At 51.3% G+C, this 26,955-nt stretch overlaps 1 protein-coding gene across 1 annotated transcript; it reads right to left on the bottom strand.

Annotated features, from left to right (window-relative positions):
• Window positions 1-26,955, bottom strand: GPR26 (G protein-coupled receptor 26). The gene is made up of 4 exons (XM_003734553.6): window positions 26,215-26,955; window positions 20,010-20,123; window positions 5,199-6,749; window positions 1-1,636 (listed from the first exon to the last, which is right to left on the bottom strand). The coding sequence occupies exons 1-3, from the start codon at window positions 26,880-26,882 to the stop codon at window positions 6,518-6,520; spliced, it is 1,014 nt and encodes a 337-aa protein (XP_003734601.2). The 5' UTR covers window positions 26,883-26,955; the 3' UTR covers window positions 1-1,636; window positions 5,199-6,517.

Here is a 26,955-nt window from a genome sequence, read left to right as displayed (position 1 = left end):
TTTTCTATCTTGCTTTTCTTCTGCTTTCTTTTCTTTCTTGCCTCCCTTTTTTGGTAGCTAAGAATAGAGGATTTTTTCCATATCCTCTTTGCTAAAAGAGACCTAATTCTGATACTCCCAACTTCAACACTTCTATTACCTCCCACTGGCCACAGACCATCATCATGTTCAGCCCATCTCAGGAGGCACCTGCCCTCCCTCTCAGCCCTCCCCTGACACTGTCCTCAGACCCACACTGAGCACTATCCCCACTGGACCCCTCACCAGGCAGGCTCCCATCTCTTCTGTGTCTAGCCACATGCTCTTCCCTACTATAAGTTCTGACCCAATGCCACTGCCTCTGAGAAGCCTTCTAGAACCCTCCCCACCATCCACATTCTCCAGCCCTTCCCCTGGACCCCACAGCACTGAGCAGCCACTTCCAGGGCAGCCCTGCTTCCTACACTGCAGAGGAATGACTTGTCTCCCCCAGAGTGTGACACAGCAGAGGGCCTGGCCCACAGTAGGTGTTCGGTAAATGTTTGGAAAGCAACAGGCAAGTCTGTTCACAGCTCTGGGCCAGAGCCCTCAGCTGCCATGTGCCGCCCTCTGAGCGGCTCCAGGACTCCACTCCTCCGGACCCCTGACATCTCTGCTTCTGCACAGTGATGTCTCGGCCAGGCTGAGCAAAACCACCATGTGTTCTAGCTGCTTCTTTCTCCTGATGCAGATTGCCTAGGAAGTTGCACAATTGTATTCCTTGAGACCTCTGATTCCTCCTTTCTAGATAATCAACTTCCAAAAGTGTCTGGCTCCTGCTTTTTCACTCCATGTTTGTGGAATGAGGTGTGAGGAGGCAGGTGCAAGCCTGAGGTTCCTGCCACCTTCCTTTGACCAGGACAGTCTTAGGCCACAGCACAGCAAAGGCAGCTGGCCTGGGGTTGGACTAACTTTCTGGGGGCTAATAGGCCGTTGGTCTGGGAGACAGTGGGAGCCAGCTGGGAAGGTGGGGAACTTGCAAACCATACTGCTGTTAGACCACTTTCTCCCCTGAATCTGTAAGAGTGAACTGTAGAGGCCAAGCTCCACCTAGCCTTTCCCCAAATCCATCTCAGCCCAGGTCCCAGAGCCAATACCAAGGCCCTCTAAGTCAGTCCTCCTGGCTGCAAGGCACAAAGAGGTCCACTTTGGTGCCAGGGAAAGATGCTCCTGGGGGCTGCTGGCCAAGAGTTTCAGGGAAATCCGGATTGACCATGAGCCTCATACACCAAAACAATTGGATAGATTCCCTGTTGGCACAAAGGGCTTGTGGGCCATGTGTTCTGGGCCCAGAGGGTGCTGCAAAGCATTGTTCCTCAGAATTCCCCTAGAAACACATACAGAGTAAGAGAAGTTTAGAGAAGTCCTTCCCAAGCAAGTGGGAGCCACGTGATGGGAGAGGTCCCAAGGCCCAGCTGGTGGGTGTGGGTGTTAGCCCAGGAGCTGAGAGTGAGGAGCTGTTTCCTTATGGCAGAAAAACATCTGCCGAGCCTCGAGTTGTCCAGAGCGGGGTGCAGGTGAGGGTTTCCCCATGGTCACAGGTCTGGCCCGCCCTCCTTGAGAGCGTTGCCCTGTTTTGCAACCTCCCTGCTTCCAGGACCTTCAAATCCTCCCAGATCTGTAAAATGGAGATAATGACAGCACCTATATCAAAAGATTCTGATGAAGATTAGTGGAAAACACTACCTGTAAACACTGATCTCAGACAACTTTCTCCCTTGAACCTGCAAGAGCAAACTGCAGAGGCCAAGCTTCACCCAGCCTCTCCCCAGGTCCGGCCCAGCCCGGGTCCCAGAGCCAATCCCAGGGCCCGCCATGTGAGTCCATATCCTGGTGTCTAGTACTTCCTCCATACTCACCAGATGTTTGGACACTGTCATTACTGGCAGCCCCACGGGATGAGCTGGAAGCCAACAAGAGACTCACACCCAGGGACTGGCAGGCAGAACTGTCTCTCGCTGACCCTGCCTCAGCCTGAGTCAGCTCCTGTGTGTGAGGCTGGCTGGGAAGAGGGCAGGACAAGCTGGGTAGTGGCAGAGGTGTCAGATGTCATAACCTCCCACATCCGGGCTGCCCCAAGCAGAGTTTGATCTAAGACCCGAGCAAGTGCCCCCAAGGGGACCCCTCTGAATGCCATGATCCCGTCCTCTAAGAAGGCTTCCTGGCTCAGAACCAGCCAGCACTGCCATCTTCTGCCAGTACCCCAAATATGTCTCATCCCATGACCTGGGAGCTCCATAGAAAGGAATGAAGATGGGTTTTTGCGATTTAATGGAGAGATCAAGTTCGTCCCTCTGAGAACAAAATGCCCCAGCCCTTGAATAAAGCTGTAGATTGAACTGTTTGGAGAATTGGGGAAAGATATAAGACAACTGAAACTTAGACACTTATTAATAGAAACACTCAGTTTCTATAGAGTTTATCCAAATGTCTAAGATCAGTTTTCTTAGGGGATGCTTTGAAGACAACTCCTATCAGTCACCTGGGCATCAATGATTAAAAGTGCCGAAACCCAGGTCCTGCCTGGCCCTGCTGAAATTGATCTCTGAGGAGGCAATGCTGGAATCTGCATTTTAAACAACCTGCCTTGGTGACTCTTGTGAATAGTAATTTAAGAGCTCCCTTTCAGACACATGAGACCCTAAATATATGGTGCTCCTGGTGCTCCCAGTCCAGAGGATAGGAGCTGACCCAAGGGATTCCTGGCACCTGATAAAATGTCCTCATTAAACTCAGGCAAGTTAGTTTAACCTGCATCTGGGTTAAATTCTAACAATGCACAGTCTTTGGTTCCTCCAAGGGTCACATAGCAGCCATGGGAAGGCCTCATCTGCCTCTACTCAGGCAAGTAAAAGCCTGACAACCAGGACCTGAACCTGGCCCCACTCTTTCCATCTTTTCTTAGAAAGAAAGGCACCATGAAAAGAAAATGAATTTCATAAACACGAGGAGAGAGTTTTATTGCTCATGGGGACAGGAGGCTGAGCTGAGTCCTAGAAGTGTATACAGTTGGTCTGAGATGACTCAAATCCATTTCCCCTCCTGCCCAATCCTGGTTTCTAAGTAAAAACAGGCAGGTGATTGGAAAGCCATCTTTGAGAGGAGAGCTGACTATGACACAAACCCTGAAAACCACCGCACCAAATGCAAATGGACTTTCCTTTGGAGGTCTCACGGCTGTCGAATCCCCTCCCTCAGAAAGGTGCCATAGAAAAAGCTGGGATAGTTGCAGGGTGACTTAAAAAGGCAAATTCTGATTGTGTAGGACTAGGAACTCAGCCCTACATGTGGATTTAGAAATTTGAAAGCCTCTCTTTTATGGGCCTTATTTTCAAGCTTCTTGAAAGGTTTTCACCCAGTGCAACAGTTCACCAGAGTTTGGGCCTTAAATGTCAAGTCTCGCCCTGGAGTGAAGTCAAGCAAGTAGATTGAGTTTGATTCAGATGCTGAAAATCCTGGTGTTTCTATGTATCTCAGGTGTTTGATATCTGAGAAAACAACGTTACCTTTGAAAAATTAAATTAACAAAATGAGGTAGTTAATTCGATTGGGAGTCACAAAGCTGGGGGCAAATTTGATAGACTGTAGAGCAATGAAAATAAACATTCATCTAACGGTAATGACAGCAGAGTTGGCTAACGCTGGCGGCTAATACAGTAATTTTCTTCTCACTTTCCCTTGGTATTTAATTCCTGTGTCCAAATAATAATGAAAATGCCCAATGAATGGACTTAGCTGGAGTTTTTGTCTATGTGATGCCAGTACAACTGGTTTTAGAGGCATAGTGAACATTATGAAAAGCATCTTTTCAAGATATGCGGTGCTGTGGGTGACAGATTTTGCTTCTTGGCTAAAGAAGAGGTAAAAGAGGCCACGTGCAGTGGCTCATGCCTGTAAACCCAGCACTTTGGGAGGCCAAGGAGGGTGGATCATGAGGTCAGGAGTTCGAGACCAGCCTGGCCAATATCTCTACCAAAAATACAAAAATTAGATGGGCATGGTGGCATGCACCTGTAGTCCCAGCTGCTCGGGAGGCTGAGGCAGGAGAATCCCTTGAACCCAGGAAGTGGAGATTGCAGTGAGCTGAGATCGCACCATTGCACTCCAGCCCAGGTGACAGAGAGAGTCCATCTGAAAAAAAAAAAAAAAAAAGATGGATTCCCAGGCCCTCTTCAGACCCACTGAGTCAGGGCCTTAGGTGCTGCCCGCCATCGTGTTCCCTCTAGTGCTGCATGCTGGACAGGATTTTCTTCCTCTTTCCCTGGAGCCGGCTCTTCGCTGAGATGGCACCATTGCGCTCCAGCCTGGGTGACAGAGCGAGACTCGGTCTCAAACAGTAAAAAAATGAAGAAGAGGTAAAAGAGATCTAGTTGCTACTGGGAGTAGCAACTAGAGTACAACATGTGCCTTTATAGCACAGAAAAAGCAAACAGAGGATGTGCCACAGTTATTCTCCCAAATTGATATTGATGCAAATGTATTTTGCTGGTGGCTGACCTCATGCCCTGGGCCACTACTCCTCTTTTGTCCAACTTTGTGTGAGAATTGAGCTACTGTCCTCTGATTCAGCTAAGCATCCTGTCTCGGCTTCTGCTGGTTTCCATCCCAGTGGTACCTCTGGGGTTGGGACGATGGAAGGTGCAGGAAGAAAATGTCTGTTGGTATTGGAACGTGAGTGGCCAAAGGAACTCTGAACCAGAGCAATTTTGTTTCAGTGACACACAGTCATGTCTAGCAGCGGCGCACTGGTATCTGTTTCACAACAGCTCTCCGTGGGGCAGATGGCCTGATTTACAGCATTTGTTGGTTTTCATGGTATAAACACTCCCACCGTGGCTGATTTCCAGCTACCAACATGACACTCCAGATCAGGAAGCTGGGAAGGGTCGTGCCCCATTGGCTTCCCCAAGCAGGTATGAGCACATCTCTGACAGCAACTTCAAGATGCCAAAGCGCCCTTGAAAACTACACCTGTCTCCATTCTAGTCTCCATAGAAACTTTGAAACAAGACAAGACTAAGCCAGGTGAATTGTTTTCTAACGGAGGCACTAAGAGTTAATAAGACATCTTTTCAAATAAACATGCATACACTTCCCTTTAAAAATTGGGGCTGCCTAGAAGAAAAAACAATAGACCCTTTCCGCTTCCTTCCTGTTGGACCACACCCTTCCCTCTATACCTGCAAAGTTAGGATGTGAAGAGCTGGAAGGAGAGAATGAGCCGTCTGATTCCGTTGCTTTCCACGCTTCCCACCCTGGAGGAATCACTTAAGAGTCGAGGAAAGGTAACTGCTCTGAGTATTCGCAAGTCAATTTGAAGTAGTAGACAAAGAAGAGAGGGCCAGAAAGCAGGGGCTGCTCTCCTTGGTTTTTATTAAATCAGGTCAGGGCTGCTAACAGATCGGCATGTGTATTACAGGTGCGGTACTCTATAAAAATCTCGTTGTCTCATCATTAGCACAGGGCACTTCCGTGAACAGCCTCTACTTTCTGTTAATAGGCTTGCAGAAACCAGGAAGACGGAGGCGCCAGGACAGTGGGACCCAGTGACTTAAAATCAAGGCAGAAATCCCTGCTCAGGCCAGCTCTTGCTCATCCATCTCCCAGGACATGCCAGACAAGATGCATAAGACAAGGCGAAACACTTCCTGAAAAATCAGGTCACAAACAGGGGAAGGGGGGAACAACCAGCCACCTTCCTCCTGCCTTTACTGAGCTCCAACAACGAGGACGTGTAAATCAGAAGGTGACCTCCCAGTCAAACTTGAAAGAACCTAATACGTGTAGGACCAGCCTATCTAAAGCATTTTCATGCTAGGATTGTCTGCACACATAAACATTCGCTTTTAGGGGGAAGGAGAGGGCAAAGCTGAATCCAACTGACCATTTCTAAGACAACTGGCCAGCAGCAACTGGGCAGCCGCTAGTTGTGAAACATTTTCCCTCAGGCACAGAGCCCAAGAGTCCCAGCTGGGCACAATGTCGTTAGTACCAGCTGAATAATATTTGGATTGAAGCAGCCACCATTACCCTGTGGAGATGAGGTGCCATGTTAGATCCGGGCCAAATGACCACTACCAGCCTCCCTTTGGCATGGCTGAAATGTCCTCTGGAGACTGTCACTTTTCTTCAGCATGGAGCAGCATCCAGTGGTCAGCAGGCAGGTGGACACCATGCTTCCTACCTGCCAACAGCTCTCTTCATCCTTGACAGTTACAGAACTGAGTGTCATCCCCCAGGGAGCCTCAGGTGAGTCCAGGAGCTTCTTAAAAAGGCCAGCACATGGCCCATAGTCATCCTTTGGTGACAAATAGGGACTGTCCAATGTCTGCCCTTGAGGAACCAGGAAGCAGGCTCTGGAGCCCCTACAAGCAAGGGAACCAGGATCACGCCAACCAGGGGCTGGCAGCTGGTGGTGTTCACCCAGGGGCCTCCACGCCCTCCCTCCCTTCTTCTCACCGCTGCCTCATTCTAAACTCTTCAGCAGGAGTGTGGTCCTTCACTCAGACACCGGCAGAATGTTCTGGCTGTGAGAGTCACCGGTGAGGCCGGAGGAATGGATGGAGCGTCTGTGCAGGAGCCTGTTCAGAATCTCCTTGCAGCTTTTGCGGTACTGGTGTCGCAGTAGGGAGTACACAAAGGGGTCGGACGCGGCCTTGCTGTAGGCCAAGCACTTGGACAGCACCCCCCAGTGGGAGCCGATGGGCACCGTGGAGAAGAGCTCCACCAGCCTGCGGAGAAACAGGGAAGCCGTTACTGAGGACACAGTGAGGCATGGCCTGGGGTGGCCATGGACCAGGGCTCCAGTCTCTGCCCCTGTGGACCACAATTTCCCAGCCCAATCCTCAGTTCATCTGAGACTGGCTTCTTAAATAACAATGATAGCAGTTCACACCAATAACGATGATGACGGTGAACGCTTATCAGGCTGTATTTTATTCTACACACTGTGCTAAGCACTTTCCATATGTGATTTTGCTGAGCCCTGGGAGATATGGCCATCTCTGTTTTACATGCAGGGAAACAGATGTCCTGGGAGGTTAAATACTTTGCCCAAGGTCACATGGCCAGTAATTGTAAAGGCGGGATTTGAACCCAGGTCTGTCTGACTCTGAAATCCAAACCGCACTGAGAACCCAGCGAATAGCTGGCTGTCCTGGCTTTGGTGCCAACTCTGCTGCTGACTTGTCATGTGGCCCTGGGCACCTCTGTTCACTCCTTTGACCTGTATGTCTTATGTGAAAAACAAAAAGGTGGGACAATATTCTCTCAATGATCTTTTAACTAGAAGAGTCTGATCCCACTGTTGGCTTCCAATCCTGGCTCTGTGTTCCTAAGGAGGATGCATGGGAGGAAGAGCTGAGAACAATTTTGAAAACGCTTTGCAAAGCTCAAAGTATGTTGTGAACAGGAAAGAATGCTAGCAAGGAAGTCCTCTTCCCTGGGTTGGGATCCTGGTGGTCTTTGACAATGGCCGTGGTCAGGGGATCCTAGACGGACCCTCATTCTTTGGGGGAGGGGCAAGGGAAGACCCAGCCTGCGTATCTTAGAGTCCTCTTGGTGCCATCAGACAGCTCCATTCCATGGTGTTAATGCCATGTTGTGAGGTCAGGGAAAGCCTTCCTACCTGACCACCCAAGAGAATTCTACCTTCCACCCAAATCAAGCCATTTACTCTCTCAAATGTGTCCAGCACCTTTGGCCACATTTGGACATTATCCAGCATTAACATGAAATAGAAAAGACCCACAGAGCTGGGAGAGAGTCTGGAGATCATATACATTGCTCTCTCTTCCACTCTTTAGCATATGAAAAAATTGAGGCCCAGAGAGGGAAAGGTGTTGCTGACATTACACAGCAAGTCAGTGGCACCTGTACCCTCCTCTGACTGGAGGTCTAGTACCTGATTCTACCTGGAGCACCTGCAGATAGAAGGCAGTGGTGGCTCTCAGCTTGGGGGTCTGCCCAGGTGAGGCCCCAGGTACAGAAAGAACTGAGCTTGAGCTGGAACTCAGTGCTGCTATCTTGAGTTGGTTATTCTTAAGCCTTATTTGGGCTGTAGAGCTGGCGAAGAGGAGGAGGAGGAAGCTGGTGGGCTGCGATCCTCCACTGAAATGCCTCTTTCTGGAGCAGATCCTCAAGGAGTCCACTCTGAGGCCCCTCTAGTTGGCATCCCATCTTCCTCACCACTGTTTACCTTTGCCCTCTGACCCTGTGGGGAACTGTGGCTCCATTTCCTCTCATGTCCTTGAGAACCTGAATGGGGAAGTGGAGCTGTGAACATTTAGAAAATCTGTACTTTTAAGAAATCTATTTTGAGAAGTGATGAATTCAAAGGGAGAAAAAACCCTGAATTTAGAATTCACACCTAATAAAGAATAATGAAATAGCTGAATGCCAACACATTGTTGCTATGCAATGCCAAATTCCTTTTCCAAAATGTCTATAGTTTTTCATACATTGCTAAATTCAGGCTTAGCATTTTAGCTCTCCCAAAAGGATTTATAAAAAGAACCAGATATCATCAAACCATCCAGCACAATCGAAATTGTTATTTGCAGCTTCTGTAGATTTCACAGAATAAAATTATTCACGGCAATCTAAAATTTCCCCATTTAGAGAATTAAGAGGTTAAAATCTGTTGCATTTGCTTCTCAGAGATTTCATGGCAAGTTTGAGCTCCCCACCTGGCACAGACATCATGGTTCCCAGTTGAGTGTCCCCTTTGGGCTAAGCACGTGTGTGTACAATCTCTAACTGTACAGTTATCCAGCAGCATGAGAATCGTTATTCCCGTTTTACAGGTGAGGAAATCGAGGCTCAGAGAGGTAAGCAGCAAGTCCCAGTTGAGTGTCCCCTTTGGGCTAAGCACGTGTGTGTACAATCTCTAACCGTACAGTTATCCAGCAGCATGAGAATCGTTATTCCCGTTTTACAGGTGAGGAAATTGAGGCTCAGAGAGGTAAGCAGCAAGTCCCAGTTGAGTGTCCCCTTTGGGCTAAGCACGTGTGTGTACAATCTCTAACTGTACAGTTATCCAGCAGCATGAGAATCGTTATTCCCATTTTACAGGTGAGGAAATCGAGGCTCAGAGAGGTAAGCAGCAAGTCAGGGTCTCCTGCATGGGAAGCCCAGCTCCATCTAACTGCAGTCTAAGTCCTGGCTAGTGGCCACACCAAGATGTGAATCTCAGCACTGCAGACATGACAAAGGAAGCTCTGGGGTCCCTTCCAGCTCCAAGAATCCCTTTTCCATGAGGTCACTGTATGCTGCCTGGAACTTCTGTCACTTGCCCCTCCTCACAGAGCACAATGACAATTTCTGTGTTGAAAAGATAATGTCTGGCCTTTGTCAGGACCTCCAAGCAAGGAGGTGCTTTGGAGGAATATAGGCCTGGACACTGCTGCCACGTGGTCACTGGCATGGGGTAGCTGGGATGCCCCCTCCAGGCTTGGCCGTGGCTGGCTGGGCCACTGTCTCGTGGCCCTGTGCAGGTGGCTCCCTGCGCCTGCTGTGGCTGGCTGCTGGCTGCTGGCTATGCTCCACACTAGCTCCGACAGCTCCCAGCTCCTTTTGTTGTTGAGAAGAGCCAAGGGTTTCCATATTGCCACAACAACTTCTTTCTAATTCCAGATCTGGGCAGACATCTGGATAAGCACCAGATCCCTTCCAGGTGAACTTTTAGAGAGGGACAATTCAGCCCATGTTTTCCTGCCAGATCTCGCTCTGCTCACTCCTTCCTGGTGCCCTTCCCTCCAGGAAATAGGCATTAGAATTTTGACCAGTCACATGTCACTAGTGGGCAGGGTCACAGTGTGTAAAGATAGCTTCTCCTCCTCCATGTGGTCAGTTTATTTAATGCCTTTCCCCCTCCCTCCCCTCTGCAGTCAGAGTTAGTGGATGGTCTCAGGACAGGACATCGGAGGGAGGCAGCTCACAGAGCAAAAGTCTCTAGTGTAAGGCCCTGTCTTCTGCTTAGTTCTGGCCAAGAGCCCTGCAGTGATGGTTATTGGGCTCAGGTGTTGACAGAGCAGGATTTGGCTTCCTTTTGTTACTGCCCCTGTTCTGGGTTGAATTGTGTCCCCCCCAAGAAATTCACATGTTGAAGTCCTAACCCCTAGTGTCAGAATGTCAGAATGTGATCTTATTTAGAAATAAGATTGTTTCCTGTACAAATCGGGTTCTAATGGAATAGGGCGGGCCCCCTAATTCAGCACTGTTGGTGTTCTCATAAAGGCAGAAACTTGGACAGAGACGCACCCAGGGTGAGTGCTGTGTGAACATGAAGGCAGAGATCAGGGCGAGACACCTGCAAGCCAAGAAACCCAAGGAACCCAGCAAACCAAGAGCTTGGGGAATGCTTGGAGTGAGTTCTTCACAGCCCTCGGAAGGAACCAAGACCTTGATCTTGGACTTCTGGCCTCGGAAACTGTGGGCGGTCTTTCTGTGTTAGAGCCACTTGGTTTGTGGTGCTGTTACAGCAGCCCTAGCAAACCAAGATTGCCCCTGAAGAACCGCATGGGAGCAGGGGTGGCTGTGTGATTGTGTACTGGTTCTGGGGACCCCTGGCCGTAATAGCATCAACCAGCCCTACCACCCTCCTACAGCCCGTGTATGCCCAGGTCAGCCCTGGAGATCTGACAAAGATTAGCAGCCCCGGGAGCAGGGTGTTGCCCCTTGCAACCCTCTGGAAAGCAGGGCCTGTCCCCACACACATCACTCCCTGCCACCTATGCCGACCTTCCACTGAGCATAAGATGACTTTCCATGTGCTCTCCGGGGTATGAGCCAGAAAAACATCTGTCTGCCAATAGCTCCATTCAGGGGGAAATATTCATGCTTCTGTGCTCAAAAGGCACACATGCCTGCCCAGACCCAGCTCCCCCAGGAAAATTCCCTGGGGTGAGATCCACACCCTCAGTCAGCAGATCAGGTTGGAGGAGGGGACAGAACTATGGAGAGGGCCCGGAAGGCTTTTCCAGGCATTTCAGGAAATTCTGATGCAGGAGCCTAGCCCCTGTGGGAGCCTGGGGTGTATGGTTTGGGGAGGATAGAAAGTGCTGCAGGGTGCAGAGCTTGTTGATGAAAAGCAAGCAGAAGACAGAGACGTGAATTCTTCTGACTTAGGGTGAGACATGGAGCAGATACCCACAGATCTTGCCATACCTCCAGACCCTGTGTGCCTGCACCCCGTGTTCTGAGAGCTGTCCAGGGAACTCTTCCATGGAGCCATGGCTCCTCTCTCAGTAACAAGCCCCTCTGATGTGGGTCACTGGCGCATCTGAACTGGCTGCTACAGTCCAGGGCTGATGGAGACAGGAAGCTGCCCACCCTTGCCCCTCTCACCCATGGGGACTTCATACTTCCACCCAGCAGCCTGGGAAGTCCTGGTCCTGGGAGGGAGAAGGGAAGCATGTCTGCCAGGACGCCAAGGCATTCTCTGAGCCTCTGGAGAGACCAGCGTCATGACCTTGCTCCACAATGGGAATCCCCAAGGGAAGCAAGTTCTGAGGTGAGAACAGTACAGGTAACCCCTGTGACCCCTCACCCAGCACCTCTTGTGGGCCACCAGGGGCTCAGTGTCACCTTAACTACTTCACAGATGTCATTTCAGGATGCCAATATCACTCTTCCTGTGGTACAGAAGGTGGAACCAAGGCAGAGAAGTGTCAAAGTGACACAGCCTGAACATGCAGGAACCAGGATTTGAACCTGGAAGGTGGGTGCCAGCAACCAAGTGCCTTCCTGCTGCCAGGCTGCCCCACCGGCCTCCTTGACTCAGGTTCCTATTCCTCAGTGAGATCAAGCGCTGGTACTTTCAAATCCTGAATTTAAAGAGACAAATTAGCCCCCTCTCTTTACACTTTCTATGCCACCATCATCTCTCCTCTCTTCTCTTTTCTTCTTTTCCTCTCTCACTCACTCTCACAGACACATACAAATGCACATGCGCACACACACCACATAAACGCATGCACACACTACATACATACATACCCATGTATACACACACACATACATTATGTAACAAATGTAACATGGGCCACAGAACATTCCTTGAAAAACCAGCCCAGTGTTTTCTCAAGACTTCTAAAGAACTTGGCTTGTGTATTTGAAGACCTGCATATTTGAAGCAATAAGCTGATGCTTTAAATTTTCATGAGACAGAACGGAGAAGTTATCTTATTAATAGAATATCTATCTTCGGGAATCCCCTGCCTATGAAACCTCTCTTCCATCTACACATTTTCCTTACTTTGAAAAGCCACAATAATGGTGCTGTCAGATTTGCAAGTGTCACAAAGCCTGATTCCAATGATTTATGACAACCATAATTATTTGTAAGCATAGATTGCTGCAGAGAACATAGCCTTGCAAATGCTTCTAGACATGTGGATTTTTATTCAGAAAATATGTAATTTGAGCTTTTGGATGAGAATCTGTTATGGATCTGCAGACCATGCTCAAAGACTCTGGGAAGAGTCCTATGTGACCTAGGGCTTTGAGGACACAGAGCCAGTGTGACTGTGAATTGGAGGTGTCAGACTTCTATTAAGAGTGAAGGTGCAGCTTTGTAAATATGTTTCCCACTGTGGCCTTATGTGCCCCCGTACACAAGTGCAGGCAGCTCTTTGGCTGGTAGAGGTGGATGTCCTGTCTTTCTGAGATGCCAGCTGCATCCCCCAGTGGCTCTGCCTACCAGTGCTGATGGTCTCTTGGGAACTTCAGCTACACAAACTACTGCTGTCAGTGAGATGGGAGATTGGGGATGACTCCATGAGAACTCACCATTTTTGCTAGAGAAACTCAAATGCCTGCTTCATGCACAGGAGCTTGGAGCCCATCTGCACTCATGTCCTGGTACTTACGCGTGGGCCTATTGGAAGTTGGGCAGAAAACGTACACGTGTGCACCTCTGTGTCTCCAGAGCCTGCCCCAGTCTTTGGAGTTGCGGCATGGCCTAAAGGCTGAATGATAGCCCATTGGCCTGACACTGACCTTTAACTCTTGGCTTAGTCACTCACTACCCACATGTCCTTGAGCAACTCATCTCACCTCTCTGAACTTCTGTGAGACTAGGATTCTAGTAGTTACCTTGTTAGGTGTCTCAGGTGCAATGAAGTAGGCACTGATAGCCCCAGGTGGTTGGCAGGTGCTCACTAAGTGACAGATATGGTTATAAAGACTTCATGCTCTCCAATAGAAAGCTTGAGAACCTATAGGAACACCTGAATGGTTCTTTTACTTGATTCAAGAATGATGCTTCCGTATCTGAAAAAGTTATCAGGCAAATGTGAATAGATGGGGGACAAACAGAAGGGAAGCCCGTGCCCAGCCAGTGGGATCTTCTCTATCAACTCAAAGAGGTGGCAGGTGTTACAGCAGTATCCTCCTCTCTTCCCCAATATCCTGGCCTCCCAGCTGCCAGCATTCTCAGTCGCCATCTGACGTCAACCCACACTCCTGAAACGTCTCCATTTGTAAGGTACAAGGCGGGTGGAAGCGGCAAAGCCGGCTGTCTAGATACAGCCACTGCAGAGTTGTGGGGAATATTAGTTTCTGTGCTGACAGCTCAATAAAGGGTGTAAGTGACACATGAAGAACTTGGTCTCAATCATCTCAGAAACTGCAGCATTCTGTTTCTGAGTGCGTCGTGCCTCAGTGTGCCTCCCCATATCCCCCTGGGAGGAAAGCAGGAAACTCTGCTGGTGGAATTGGATGTCCTGTCTTACTGAGAAGAGAAGCAGAATGATACATTGTGAGGGGCTGGGCATGGGTGCTGGTTTCAGGCAGACCCACACCAGAATTGAGGCTGAGTCACTTGCTGGAACTGGGCAAGGCTGAACCCTGACTGAGCCTCAGTTTCCTTGTCTTTAAAATGGGAATGTTAGCGCCGGGCATGGTGGCTCATGCCTGTCATCCTAGCAATTTGGGAAGCCGAGGCAGGCAGAGGACCAGAGGTCAGGAATTTGAGACCACCCTGGCCAACATGGCGAAACCCCATCTCTACTAAAAATACCCAAATTAGCCGGGTGTGGTGGTGCACGCCTGCAGTCCCAGCTACTCAGGAGGCTGAGGCAGGAGAATCGCTTGAACCTGGGAGGCGGAGGTTGCAGTGAGCTGAGATTGCACCATTCCACTCCAGCCTGGGCAATAAAGTGTGATTCTGTCCAAAAAAACAAAACAAAAATCCCCAAGAGACTGTTAGCTAGGTGCAGAGGGTCCCTGGACAGCTCTGGTACAGCTTCAGGCACGGAGTGAGGACTTGCAGGATTAAAAATGAAGAGACCTTCCTGAATTAGTTAACGAGACAGAGCTTTTCCTTACTTGTCCTTTCTGAATTCCCCAGGATAAGCCTGTCACTGCCTCGATGGGTTTTGATTTTTATATCTATGGACAGCGAGGAGGCAGAGAACAATGAGGAGGCGATGCATGCAAGGGAGACAGCTTTCCACCCAGGGGCCCTGGAGCTGCCCAGTGGCATCCGCAGATGGGCTCAGGCTGTCTGGTTCCCCGAGTCTTTCTAGCTAAATGACCCGTGCAATCTCTTCCCTCTCTGCGCCTTGGTGCCCTGATTTGCAGAGTGGAGTTCACACAGCTCACTCAGTCCACCTCTTGGGGGTGGTATAGGGCCCAGGAGAATAACATCTGAGCAAACTGCGGAGCCTGTGGAAGGCACAGCCCCGTCAGATCCAGCTGAACCTGTTGCAGTAATACATTTGTTAGCTCAAACAAGCTCCACCCAAGGGCTGCCTTCTGGTCCCCATCAACCCCATCCAGGCCAGGAGCCCCATATCTCAGGGATCTGACCCAAAACAGGGTTCACACCTGCCACATCATCTGTGTTGACTCGTGCTGGGGCTGCAGCTGAGCTCAATGCCCCTGAGCCACTACCACTGAGCACCTGGCAGGTTAGAAAGACACAGCTGGGGCTGCTGTTCTCCAGAGAGCCTGTATGTACAGCCAAGGAAGTGACCTTCTCCATACAGAGCTCCAGAACTGTCCAGGGCCTGCCCCTGGCCATTCCCCAGGCTTCTGCCTGCCCCAGGGCCTCACTCCACCATTACAGCTGCAGTACAGTGGGCTGACGGGGTCAGCAAGCCTCAGGAGATCTGCCTCAGGAGTGGGTAGAGGATGCTGGGAAGTGGTTTGGGAGCACTCTCTGCATGCCATGCACTTTAATGGCACAGCCACAGACCCACACAAGACAGCAGGGGAGAGCTGGCTCTGCAAAGAGTCCCCCCAGGCCTCTGAAAGCCTGAGGGGCGGGCGGAGAGCCTAATGAAGTTGGAAGTCAAGTTCCACCACCAACTAGATGCGTGGCTCTGGGCCATTATTCGAACGCTCCCTGACCCCAGTCCTCAGTTACACTCCAGCAGTAAAATGTGTTGGGATGCACTAGAGACATGGCTATCAGCAACCTGGTCATTAGAATCATCTGAGGTGCCTTAAAGCCACCCATGCCCCAGGCCCACACTGAGGGAGTCTAACTGACCTGGTTCAGTGTGAGGTCCAGACTTGGGTTTGGATGTAAAGTTCTCCAGGTGATTCTGATGAAACCAAGATGACAAACCAAAGAAAACCTTCAAGTATGCACATCTCTCCCGACTTCCCACGAATCCCAGCCTGGCTTCAGAATTGCTTTCAAAACAGCGCTCTGCTAGTCACCAACAGTGGGTTCAAGTTGGTCTGCACAGTGCAACCAGCTCCCCCTTCCTGCATGAGATGATAGCTTAGGGGGTCCTTTGCCTCCAAAACCCATGGCTCTTGGTTCTCCACAACTACTCATTTTCTACAAGAAGTTAAATCCTCAACTACATTTCAGCAGGTCTGTCTTCAGCTTCTTCTGAGTCTGGTCATGTCTACACTTGGAAATCATCTTGAAAAGAACAGCAGAAGAATCAAAAATTGCAACTGGAAGTGTCAGTGATCCCGATTCCAGCGTGGATGGTAAGTCCACACTATGCTGAATGCCGTGCTGGGATCATCTTGTTTATTCCTTATCATTGGTTGACTTCTCCTCACAAGCAATGTGTGTTTCTCAACCCTGACTCAGAGGAATATGGAAGAGTTTGCATCAGGCTCCCTGGAGGTGGGTGTGAGATTAATCCTATCCCCTCTGCACCCTGCCCAGCCTGGCAGTCCATGTCCTGGCAGGGGAAGCGGAGCCCTGATGGGGTCCTGGCTGTGCCCATACACAGCTGGGGCTCAGATGGCCCCTGGTGCAGTGAATATAAATTTACAGAAGCCCATCAGAGGGTGCCGGGGGCAAGGGGCAGCTCCTAGCCACCCTAAAGACGAAGCATCTCGTTGGACATTATGTGAACTTTGTGGGGATAGAGTGATTGGCAAGGTCAGGTGCTCCAAGAAGGGTGTGATTCAGGAGGACCCACCAAGAGGCTCTATTTGCCTTGCACTCCCCTCCCTGCTGCCTTGTTTTGGGGCCTCATGTCCCCTCCCTTCAGGCCTCCTGACCCTAAGAAGGAAGACACTGATTTGGCTGCTCAGGAAACATTCCCAGATAAACCCTGACATTGAGCAGGGTCTGGAAAGGGGAGAAAAATGGAGGAGGAAGTCTCAGAGTGGCTGGCATGGAGGTCCTAGCCACTGAAGAATGATATGAGCAGCTTGAGGTCTAGGAGGAGTGGGGTGGGGAGCAGGGCATCGGCACATCTCGCACCCCAGACTTCCCTGACTGCAGGCCAGCAAGGTCCAACAGAGAGAGAAGGCAGGCACAGGTGTCACATGAAATGCTCTGCCAGTAAATAGAAATGGGTGCAATTAATTTTAATTACATATTATATTTAACTTCATCATTTCACTATGAATTCTATATAAAATTACTAGTTCTTATTTTCAATGTTTCTGTGGAAAAAGAGGTCTCACTATGTTGCCCCAACTGGTCTTGAACTCCTGGCCTCAAGTAATCCTCTTCCCTTGGCCTCCCAAGCCCTGGGATGACAGGTATCAGCAGCTGAGCATGCCCAGAAAGGTATTAATTTCCTACATAGAGTATGTAATGCGAAGCCTCAGGACTTGTGTTTTTTTAAACCTATAGCATATCTATTTGGACGGGTCATGTTTCAAGTGCCTCGTAGCCACCTGTTGCTGGTGGCCTCTGTGCTGGACAGCACAGCTCTAGATCTGGCTCATGCTGTCCCTTCTCCAGGAACACTCACCCTGAACAGCCAGGTCCACTTGACAAGTCCTGTCTGTGAAGCCCCAGCCATGAGAGATCACTCCTGCCCCAGCAGCCATGGAGCCTGTGCCTTTCCCACAGCACGGTGCTCCATCTGGGTGAGAGGACTACAAGGTCAACGTCCCCATCAGAGGGGAGCTCCTGGGGTCACACCAACCCTTGCTTCTGCATCAGGGATTCTTTTATGCTCTGAAGAAAAGTTGCTCTAGAGACGTGCTGAACTGGAATGTGGGTATGTATGCTCATTTTAGGAGTTTTTCTTAGGATGGCTCCTTCACACACATGAGAAGGCCAAGGCAGGAGCAGGTAGGGTGGGGACAGTGGGATCCGGGGAGGGGGCAGTTTGCCAGAGACATGTTTTGTACTCATGAGGTTTCCTTGGCATAGTTTCTCTCCTGGGTAGGTTGCTGCTCATCTCCACGGAGGATGAACTGTTCTGTGAATGTTTTTTAAAACCCAAGATGCAGCAAATCCATTTGGAGGGAGCATATTGAGCTGTAATCTATCAACCATTTTACTGAAACATGACCTCCTGAGCACTGTTAGGGAGAACCTAGCTGCAATTCTTTCTTAAAAAAGGAAAATTTTGTTGGGAAATGAAATTAAGCCAGAGAAAAGTCCAATAGTTTGAAATTGGAGTCTTGTCACCTATCCTCTGAAGGTTCAAGTTCACCTCATTAGCCCAAGGCTGCCTGTCTTCTGGTACCTAAGAGGAGGGGCTCTGTTTGGCCTCCCTGTCTGATGCACCATCCCTCACTGCATCAAAGCCTTTCTTAGTGCAGCAGCCAGTCCTGGGCAGGGGCACTGTGGGTGGTGTTGTAAGGGCCAGAGGGAAGAAGAGCAAAGACCACACATGTCATCCACCAGGTCTGTGCCACATGTTCCCATGGTCTCTGTCCTTATATCCTCACAATGCTGTACTCTCTTCTGGAGACCCAGAGAGGCCACATCACTGGCCCAAAGTCACACAGCAGGATGTGGGGGAGCTGGGGTTTGGGCTCCAGGGAAGTGCACTCCAGAGTCATGCTGCTAGGTCCTCTGCCACACCTCCCTTGAGAGAAATCTGTTCTCCTCTGTCACCATGCCCAGGCTTTGTGTCTTGTGGAAAACCCTGAATGATGTAAGCTCTGGTTTCCTGGCTGGATGTGGTGGGTCGAGACTAGTGGTTCTCAACCAGAGGTGATTCTGATCCCTAGGGAGCATTTGGCGATGTCTGAAGACACTTTTAGTTATTAGAACTTAGAGGGACCTGAAAGGGTACCCCTGCCTCACTGGGAGTTCTACTGGCATCCAGTGGTCAGATGGCAGGGGTGCTGCTGAATACCTCGTGCCCAGGACAGCCCCTGGCATCAAAGAAGTATCTGGCACAGAATGTCAGTGGCGCTGAGGTCTAGTGGGCAATTTTAGAAAGAAGAGCCAATAGTTCTGCTCTGGTCAGACCCATCCAGAGACCTGCAGCCAGGTGTTAGTCCCACATTCAAAGCAAGACAGAGCTAATTAGATCTTCCCTAGAGAAAGCAGCATGCCACAGAAGTCAGGGGAAGGCACCCTGTCTATCTGGGGAAAAGAAGAGGGGAGCTGGTCTCTAGGAAGTCAGGCTCAGTGACTGCAATCCACAGGGGCTCTTTGGAGTGGAGGATGGCATTCTGTATGACAGAAAAAAGAACCAGGATCAGAGGCAGAGGCCAGAGCAAATCACACTTCAGCTTAGTGTAAGGACACATGGCAAATGGGAGGAAACAGGGTGAACTGTCCACAGGGCCCCCTCACTGTGGCATGCATGAGCACTGGTGACGCAGGGGTGCCCCGCCTGGTTCCTGCAGCTGAGAATACTGGTGGCTGGGATCTGTTCTTTTTCTGGGACTCTCTCTCTCTCTGTCTCTCTCTGTCTCACACACACACACACACACACACACACACACACACACACACACGAGAGAGAGAGAGAGAGAGAACCCTGCACAGATTCTCCTTCCCAGATTCAATGAAAGCTTCCACATCCACCTTCTAATAACCATCAAAGTTCCCTTCTGATTGTCAACTTCTCAACTAGTTAAGCCCCTTTAGATCCAAAGCTGTGGAGTTTTTATTTTCCCTCCAGTGCACAAAACTGATTGGGTAATATGTATTTTTCTTCTTTCTGGCTAACACATGTGGGGAGTGTTCCAGCTAGATCAAGCTGGCTTGAGGGATGCACAGCCCAAGGTTCGTGCATTGCAACCTTGGCTGGCTGGAGAACCTGGAGATGGGAGAGAACGCGACAAGCCTCACAGCACCTGGCCTAACAGTGGAAGAGCCCCTGAGCCACAGGACAGGTATGCCCATTTGGCTTGACACAGAGCATGCTACCTACTCCCTGTGTAGGTGGTAGGAGACCTTGCTGTTGACCTGGATGTTCAGGCTGGGGAAGCCTGGGGGTTGGGAAGCAGGATGTGGGGAGCTGCGGTTTGGGAAGATGATGCTTTCCTCTGTCTTCTCTCACCTTCTCCTTCTCTTTAGGGCCTCCTGGGGGTTGGGAGCCTGGGATAAAGTGTTGTAATTACATGATTTAGAAATCGAGTGGGAGAGAGTCTTTCACACCCTTTGGGTTCTGAGTCTAATCCAAAAGAATTCGAGGATGGAGAGGAAAAGCACGCAGCCTCCTGTTCACTAAATCCAGCAAGTTCATTCTTGCCCCCCACAACTCGCCCTGTGGAGGAACATGTGGCCAAGAGAGGCTGACACTGCTAAAGGCCACTGGGCCCTGCCTCACTCTTCAAAGTCATACCACGCACCTGCCGGTCAGGCTCACCTGGTGATCACGTAGGGCGCGAAGCACACAAGGAAGGTCCCTATGAAGGTGCTGATCTTCTTGGTGGCTCGCTGCCGCCTCCGCTTCTGCTCCTCCAGACAGCGTTCCCGCACACTGCATGTGAGAGAGGAGAGAAGGTGACCTATGGCGCACCCTTGCTAGGCCAGGATGAGGCACTATTTAGAAACACAGGCAGTGGTCTCTCATGTGAGAACTTGACTGTGGAGTCAGAAAAAGCCAGGGTCAAGTCTGGGCTGTAGCTATTGACCAGCAGTATGACATTGCTAAGCCTCAAGGTCCTCACGTATAAAATAACAAGATGTGGCATATGTTTTAGTGTATTATACGTAATGTAATAAAATACTACAAGAGGCTATTTTGAGAATTAAATGCATAAAGCAGAGAAGCATGAAATGCATTCCATGTGTGAAGCACACAAAGCTACCGGGGGTGCCCCAGTCAGTACAAATAAACGTTAAACATGACCTCTTATTATTGCTTGGATCGTTCACTGATCATCTGCTATGGGCTGGCTCCAGAGGCCCCACTCTCTAAGTCGTATCTCAAATTCCTGTCTTTACCACAATCAATCCTGGCAGGTGTGTTTTACCTGCAAGGCAAGTTTTTACCTGCCCTGGTTTACAATAAAAACCATGAGCTCAGCCGGGCACAGTGGCTCACACCTATACTCCTAGCACTTTGGGAGGCTGAGGCGGGCACATCACCTGAGGTCAGGGGTTCAAAACCAGCCTGAACAACATGGTAAAACCTCATCACTACTAAAAATACAAAAATTAGCTGGGCATGGTGGTGGGCTCCCGTAATTCCATCTACTTGGAAGGCTGAGAAGGAGAATCACTTGAACCCAGGAGGCATAGGTTGCAGTGAGCCAAGACCACATCATTGCACTCCAGCCTGGGCAAGAAGAGTGACCCTCTCTGGGCCTCCAGGGACCTGGTGGACATGGTTTCCTAACCTTAATGGCACCGGACCTGCCATGGAGCACAAAGGGTGTCTCTACAGTGGATGCTGTGCTGGGATTCACAACCACATGGGCCTGGTCATGCCTCTGCTTTGGGACAGACCAGCAAGACACCACAGCCATGTGTAGTATGAAAGGCTGGCTCATCCATGTACCCCAGATCACAGATGGGGAAACTGAGGCTCAAAGGAGAGAGGGATTTGTCCACCCAGAGAATGCAGTGCAGGTGGGGCTAGCACCCACTCCCTGACTCCTAGTCTGGTGCTCCTAGCTGGGAGCCACGTCACTCCTTTCCTGAACTCTTTCCAAAGAAAAGGATAAATTCATCTCTCCTGCCTGAGGCTCTCCTGCTTTCCAGGTGAGAACAGGGAGGTGGCAAGAAGTGAGCAAGACAGGGCAGTCCCTAGGCTCCGAGGGAAGCAGCACAGCCCTCTTGCTTATTATTAAGATTATTATTTAAGCATGGTATGAGAACAGCTTACCTGCTCCCAGAACAACCATTTTGCTCTTGCTGTCCTTTCCCCCCTACCATAGCTTTGCAAAACTGAGCTCTTAAAAATCTTGCAGGCTTGTATGCTGTAACTTTCAGATGAGAACACTGAGGACTGGGAAGTTTCCAACATGCCCAAGGTTACACTGTGCGTTCAGGACAGAGCCAGCCCTCTTCCCAGGTCTCCTGAGTGAGTTCTGGGTGTGGCTCCATGATTCTGCCTGCCATTCACTGAGTGGCAGGCATACTCAAACATCCCCTGGCCTGGTGATGACATCCAGAGTCCTCAGACCTGCAGGCAGAATCTGTGGGGCAGAGGGTGTGAGACTCAAAGTTCTCATGATGCAACCTGGCCAGGTATGTTTGACCAGACTGCGAGCATGTGTGTCGGTGTGTCGGGGAAGGAGGGGGGAAGGTCCTGAGGCTGTGTTATGACAAAGGGCTTCCTCGAGACAAAAGGAGACAGACTCTCTAGCATTGTGACATGTGGGGTTGAAGAGATGTTCCCCAGTGGCTCCAGTCACAGGGCAGAGGGGATGGCACATTCAAGAATATCTGAGAAGTCAATCAATGAGGTGATCTCAGCTAACACCTTCCAGCCACAGACACCTCCCTGCTCTCTGCAATAGGCCTGGGTCCTGAAGCATCCCTAGACAACTGGAGTCCAGCCAGAGCCCATGCTCTGAGTACTTAGGGAGTGACTCAGATTGGTTTTTCTGTGTTTTAAGGCAAGGGAACGAGCTGACCGATGGAGGGCAAGAGCCCTGAGTTCCAAGTCAGGACACTGGCATAAGCAGTCTGGCCCTCAATACAATACAGTCCCTTAGCCCCACAATACAATAAAGAGTTCATGGGGCTAAGGGGATGTGCCTACACACAGCCGCCACCTTCCATTCCAAATCAAGCTCTAAATGCCTGAAACACGGAATTCTTTGCCCAAATGCCCTCATCCTGCCTGCAAGATGTGTGTGGGCACCTCCCCTGGTCCCACCTCCTGAGGGTAGACTGTACCGCCTGTGTGCTCAGCTAGATGCCTGAGAGGTGGCGTTTGTGAGCAACACATGAGCATGGAGCATGGGTGTGCAACCTGCAATGTGCTCCTTGTGCAAGGGAGGCCCCTCATGGTGCTGGGTAGAGCCAGGGTGGGGGGCAAGGCAGGTGGGCCAGCTCGGCTCTCCCATGGTGTACGAGGCTGACCCCCAAGGAGCCTGAGAATTCTAAATCTGAACCCAGACTTGCGGGTCATGATAAAGGTATATTCACCAAGGCAGGAGGGCAGAACACATTTCATTTAACAGTTTGTAAGATTAACGTAGAACTTCTAAATCTCTTTCTATATATACAGTTGGTGAGCCTCCATTTGCACTATTGCTCCCTCCATAAATCTTAGCGGCAGACCTGGGTGTGAGTCTTAGCTTGAGACACTTTTTTCTTTTTTTCTGGGATGGAGTCTTGCTCTGTTGCCCAAGCTGGAGTGCAGTGGCGTGATCTTGGCTCATTGCAACCTCCGCCAGCTTGAGACACTTTCTAGATCTGCTGAATTAGCTGAATGCTTCTCTTTTCTTCAAAAATTGGGTCTCCCATTTTCTCATCTGTAAAGTCAAGGGCACAGCACAGTTCCTGTCTACTGGGCCACAATTCAGACACCCTCCAGAGTCAGTCAATCAGCCAACATGTGCAGACATTGCTCACAGGACAAGGAGGACACGCTGGGGGATCCAGCAGAGCCTCAGGGAGCCTCAGAGGAAGCTCCAGTTAGTCTCGGAACTGCTTCCCTTTTGAGATCTCATCATCAGTGTTCTGCTTCTGTTAATCACTAAGCCAAGCTGGTGAGCAGGGAAAGAGAAAAGTCCCTGCAACCGCACCCTGGTGCCCATCTTCTCTGCCATGCCTGGCAGCACCAGGAGAGGGGCTCCCTATAACTAGTCCCAAGTTGTGGTTTGGGAGAACTGAATGTTGCTCTTGCAGGTGGAGGACCAGGTGTCTAACAAATATTAGAAACTCCTAACTGCTTCGGAAATGTAACTCAAGAAATCGCCACAAAAAGGCAGGAGTGGGGGATGCCACCAAGGGTCCCAGGTTGAATTAAGAAGAGAGGGTCCCAGGTGTTTTGGAGGTGGTTGAAGCAAAGGGGTGAGGACTGCTACTTATCACGCTAAACATCCTGCAGGCAGAGCAGACACCACCAGGGAGCTTCCTGACAAAGACAAATGTCACCCTGGGTCCTCAAACAGGTACCTTGTAATTAAGTCCCAGGAAGCCATCAGTGTGGAGGTTGACAAAACTTCCAGTGAGCGAAGACTCCAGCTGCTACCCTGGCTGTCCAGCGGGAGAAGCTGGCTCCTGCTGCCCAAGACCAGCACTCCCGGGTCCCACAGGCTCCCAGCACAGAATGGCCCTGGGAAACTTAGTGGCTGAGACTGGTGCCACCAGGGGCAGCTCCTGAGCTAGCTCTGTACCTGCTCATTTGTAGGGAGGAAGAGTTTGGTGCTGCCGAGATAGAAGCTGGTGGACTGGCTGTCAGGGTCTCTTGTGGACCGGCTGTCCCCTCCTGTCCCTCCCACACACCTGGTGGGGACCAACCCCCCAGAGAAGGACAAATTTGTGTTCACTGAAGGGTTAGTGCTATCAGGTCTGCCACGATCCATGACCTCAGGGAGCATTAGTCAAGGGGGCCTGTTGGCACTGGGCCCAGCCACAGAAGCCTTTCCTCTCTGCAACAAGACTGGGCCTGGAGGATCCTGGAGCACTGGAAGCAGGGGCTCCTCAAAGCAGCCTGCGGCTAAGAAGAGATCAAGGTCCTCCCAGAGACGTGGAGGGGAGACCAAAGGCGAGCAGAGTAGCTGCCTCCACTCCTGAGAACCCAGGACTCTCTGCCGTGTCTGGCCTGGTGTCAGCCAGAAGGATTTGCAGGAGTGGAGCTGGCCCTACATCCCAAATAGGCCGAGCAGGAACCACAGCCCCTCCTCTTCTGGAAGTTGGAGAAGGAGTGGGAATGCAGTTTGTACTGCTCTAAATAAGAACTGGTTCCACTCCCAGCTCAACCCTCCTCTGCTGTTAGACTCATGGTGAGAGGCCCCCTCTAGGAATCTGTGGTCCTGAGAGTCAAACGACATTGCCCTACATCTTCTAAGAGCAGTCCCAGTGCAGGCGCTAAGGATACACCCTCTAAGGAAAAGCGTCTCAACCCTGAGTCGTGGAAAGGGGAATAGCTCTGCAATTGTGGTTGCAGATATTTCCTTGAAGGACACAGAACCATGCAGAGACACGTGCCATGAGAGCTAGTGTATGTCTTTGTGGCAGACTGCACGTGTGCCATGCCTATCACCTGTGTACCCACGGCCAGCTGTCTGGTAGGTATGCGGTTTATGTGTGAACACATAGGATTTTGAGTGGAGCTCCCAAATGTACATGTCCTGGTATCTATGTGCTCTCAGTCACTGGCATGTACATTTTGTTTCTGAATCTGTGGGGATTCTGTAGCTGGAAGATTGGTCCAGTGTGCAGTCAGGGATGGCTGCGCTCCGGGGGAAATGAACACGTGCACACTTGCCCTTCAATGTACTGGCCCAGTGAAGGTCAAGTACTGCTTGCCACTGCTCTCATGCAGGAAATACACAGAATGCTCAGCCTGACACCTCCAGTCTTTCCCTCAATGCTGGTGTGGAACATATACACCAGATGATGGAGCCTCCTCTGCCCCGAGGCTCCCCTGGGTTCTCTCACACAGAGGCCCTCACTGGCCCTGACAGAGCCCTCTGCCTGCCTCACCTGCCACACCATCTGGACCCCAGCACCCCCTTATCTGGGGTCCCAGGAGACAGAGTGAGCCTGCCTTTCCCTGGGACAACAGGATGTAAAATAGCAGAGTCCAGATGCTGCCAGATGTTTCCCTCCTCGATTTCCTATTCTCCCAGGGAAAGCCGAGGTGAGCTCAGGACAGCACAGCTAAGAGTTCCCTCCTTTTCTCCCTGACAGGCTCCTGCGGATGGCAGGGGTTTGCAGAGAATACCCATGCTTGCCAGGCTCCATCTGCCCTCCTGAGAACAGAAGCCAGCATGAGGACGGAGATGGGGGCAGATTCAGCCCCAGCAGCCTTAGGGCGACACTCCTTCTGCAGGAGCCTCTAGGCACCAAGTCTGGGGGACACTGGATGGTGCTCTCTGGGGAGGGCAGGAAGAGTTCCCTGCCACACCCCTCAGAGCCCACCGCAGGGAGGATGCAGCCCGAGTACTTTGGAATTCACACACACATGGTCGGAGACAGAGGCAGCGCCATACACCCGAGAAAAGACTCAGAGAAGCGACACATCTGGGTTTGGAGAGCTCTTAAGGAGCTCCCTGAGCATCAAGGCCACCCTCTCAGGGCCAGATTCAAACACTTGGAAGTTCTTTAACAGGGAACAAAGACCATGGGCTTCCCATGTGCCGTTTAAAGTGAAAGCTACAAACACAGAAAATGAGCATGAAGAAGCTCAACAGAGTTCTGTCTGTGATTTCTACCCTGATGCTTCACAAAACTATGTATAGATGGGCTCAGCCACATACTTTGCGGCCCTGGTTTGCTGTTACCCTAAGTACTTGCTTAAGCCCCACAGCCCGGGCTGCTCCCCACCCTCGTGTTCCCAGAAGACATAGAGGCTTGGTGGAAAAGAGCCCGTGGGGCTGGGGAACTCCCACTCCCGCCGAGATCCCACGCAGCTGTTCCCAGAGCCCTCGCGGGGCTCCGCTCACCTGGGGTGCAGGTCCACGAGCAGCACAAGCGTCTGCATGGTGATCACGTCGATGCGCTTGCAGTGGAAGCGGGCCACCTTGAGCACCTTGAGGTACGTGCAGCAGAGCACGACGAAGGAGAGCAGGAAGCTGAGAGCGTGGAAGGCGCCGGTGAAGACTGCGAAGCGCAGGCGCTCGTCGGGCCGTCGGCTGCACAGCGTGCACGAGGCGTACAGCTGGTGGAAGCCGAGCCAGGACAGGGCAAGCGCGGCGGCGGGGAAGGTGAGCGCGTGCAGCCACGTGTAGGCCACCATGAGCGCAGCGTCTCGGAGGCGCATCTTGGCCCGGTAGCTCAGCGGAAAGACCACGGCCACCCAGCGGTCGATGCTGAGCGCGGCCATGCTGAGCATGGAGTTGGCCGCCAGGAAGGTGTCGAGGAAGGCGGCCAGGCGGCACAGGCGGTCGCCCGCGGGCTGCCGCTGCGCCACGACGCCGGCCAGCGTGAGCGGCATGTTGACCACGGTGCACAGCAGGTTCCCGCACGTGAGGTTCAGGGTGAAGAGCGCTGGCGCCTGGCGGCGGATGTCCGGGCTGTGCAGCAGGCAGAGCAGCACCAGCGCGTTGGACAGCAGCGAGACGCCCATCGTGCCCACCAGCAGCCCCGCCAGGCCCGCGTCCCACGAGTTCATGGTGCGCGCCCCAGCCGGCGCTCAGGGCCCGCAACCCGGCGCCGCCATGGCGCAGCCCGCGGCCGTCTCAGCC

This window comes from Callithrix jacchus, chromosome 12, assembly GCF_049354715.1.
Source record: "Callithrix jacchus isolate 240 chromosome 12, calJac240_pri, whole genome shotgun sequence".
Lineage (NCBI taxonomy): Eukaryota > Metazoa > Chordata > Mammalia > Primates > Cebidae > Callithrix > Callithrix jacchus.
This window is presented reverse-complemented; position numbering and strand designations above follow the sequence as displayed.

Bases quoted from the DNA above. Each gene is read 5' to 3' on its own strand.
- GPR26 (XM_003734553.6), bottom strand. From the start codon at position 26,882: ATGAACTCGTGGGACGCGGGCCTGGCGGGGCTGCTGGTGGGCACGATG. The intron at 20,124-26,214 runs GTGAGCGGAGCC...TCTCACATGCAG, and splicing joins CTCGTGGACCTGCACCCCAG to TGTGCGGGAACGCTGTCTGG. The intron at 6,750-20,009 runs GTGAGCCTGACC...GTTTCTCCGCAG, and splicing joins GCGCCCTACGTGATCACCAG to GCTGGTGGAGCTCTTCTCCA.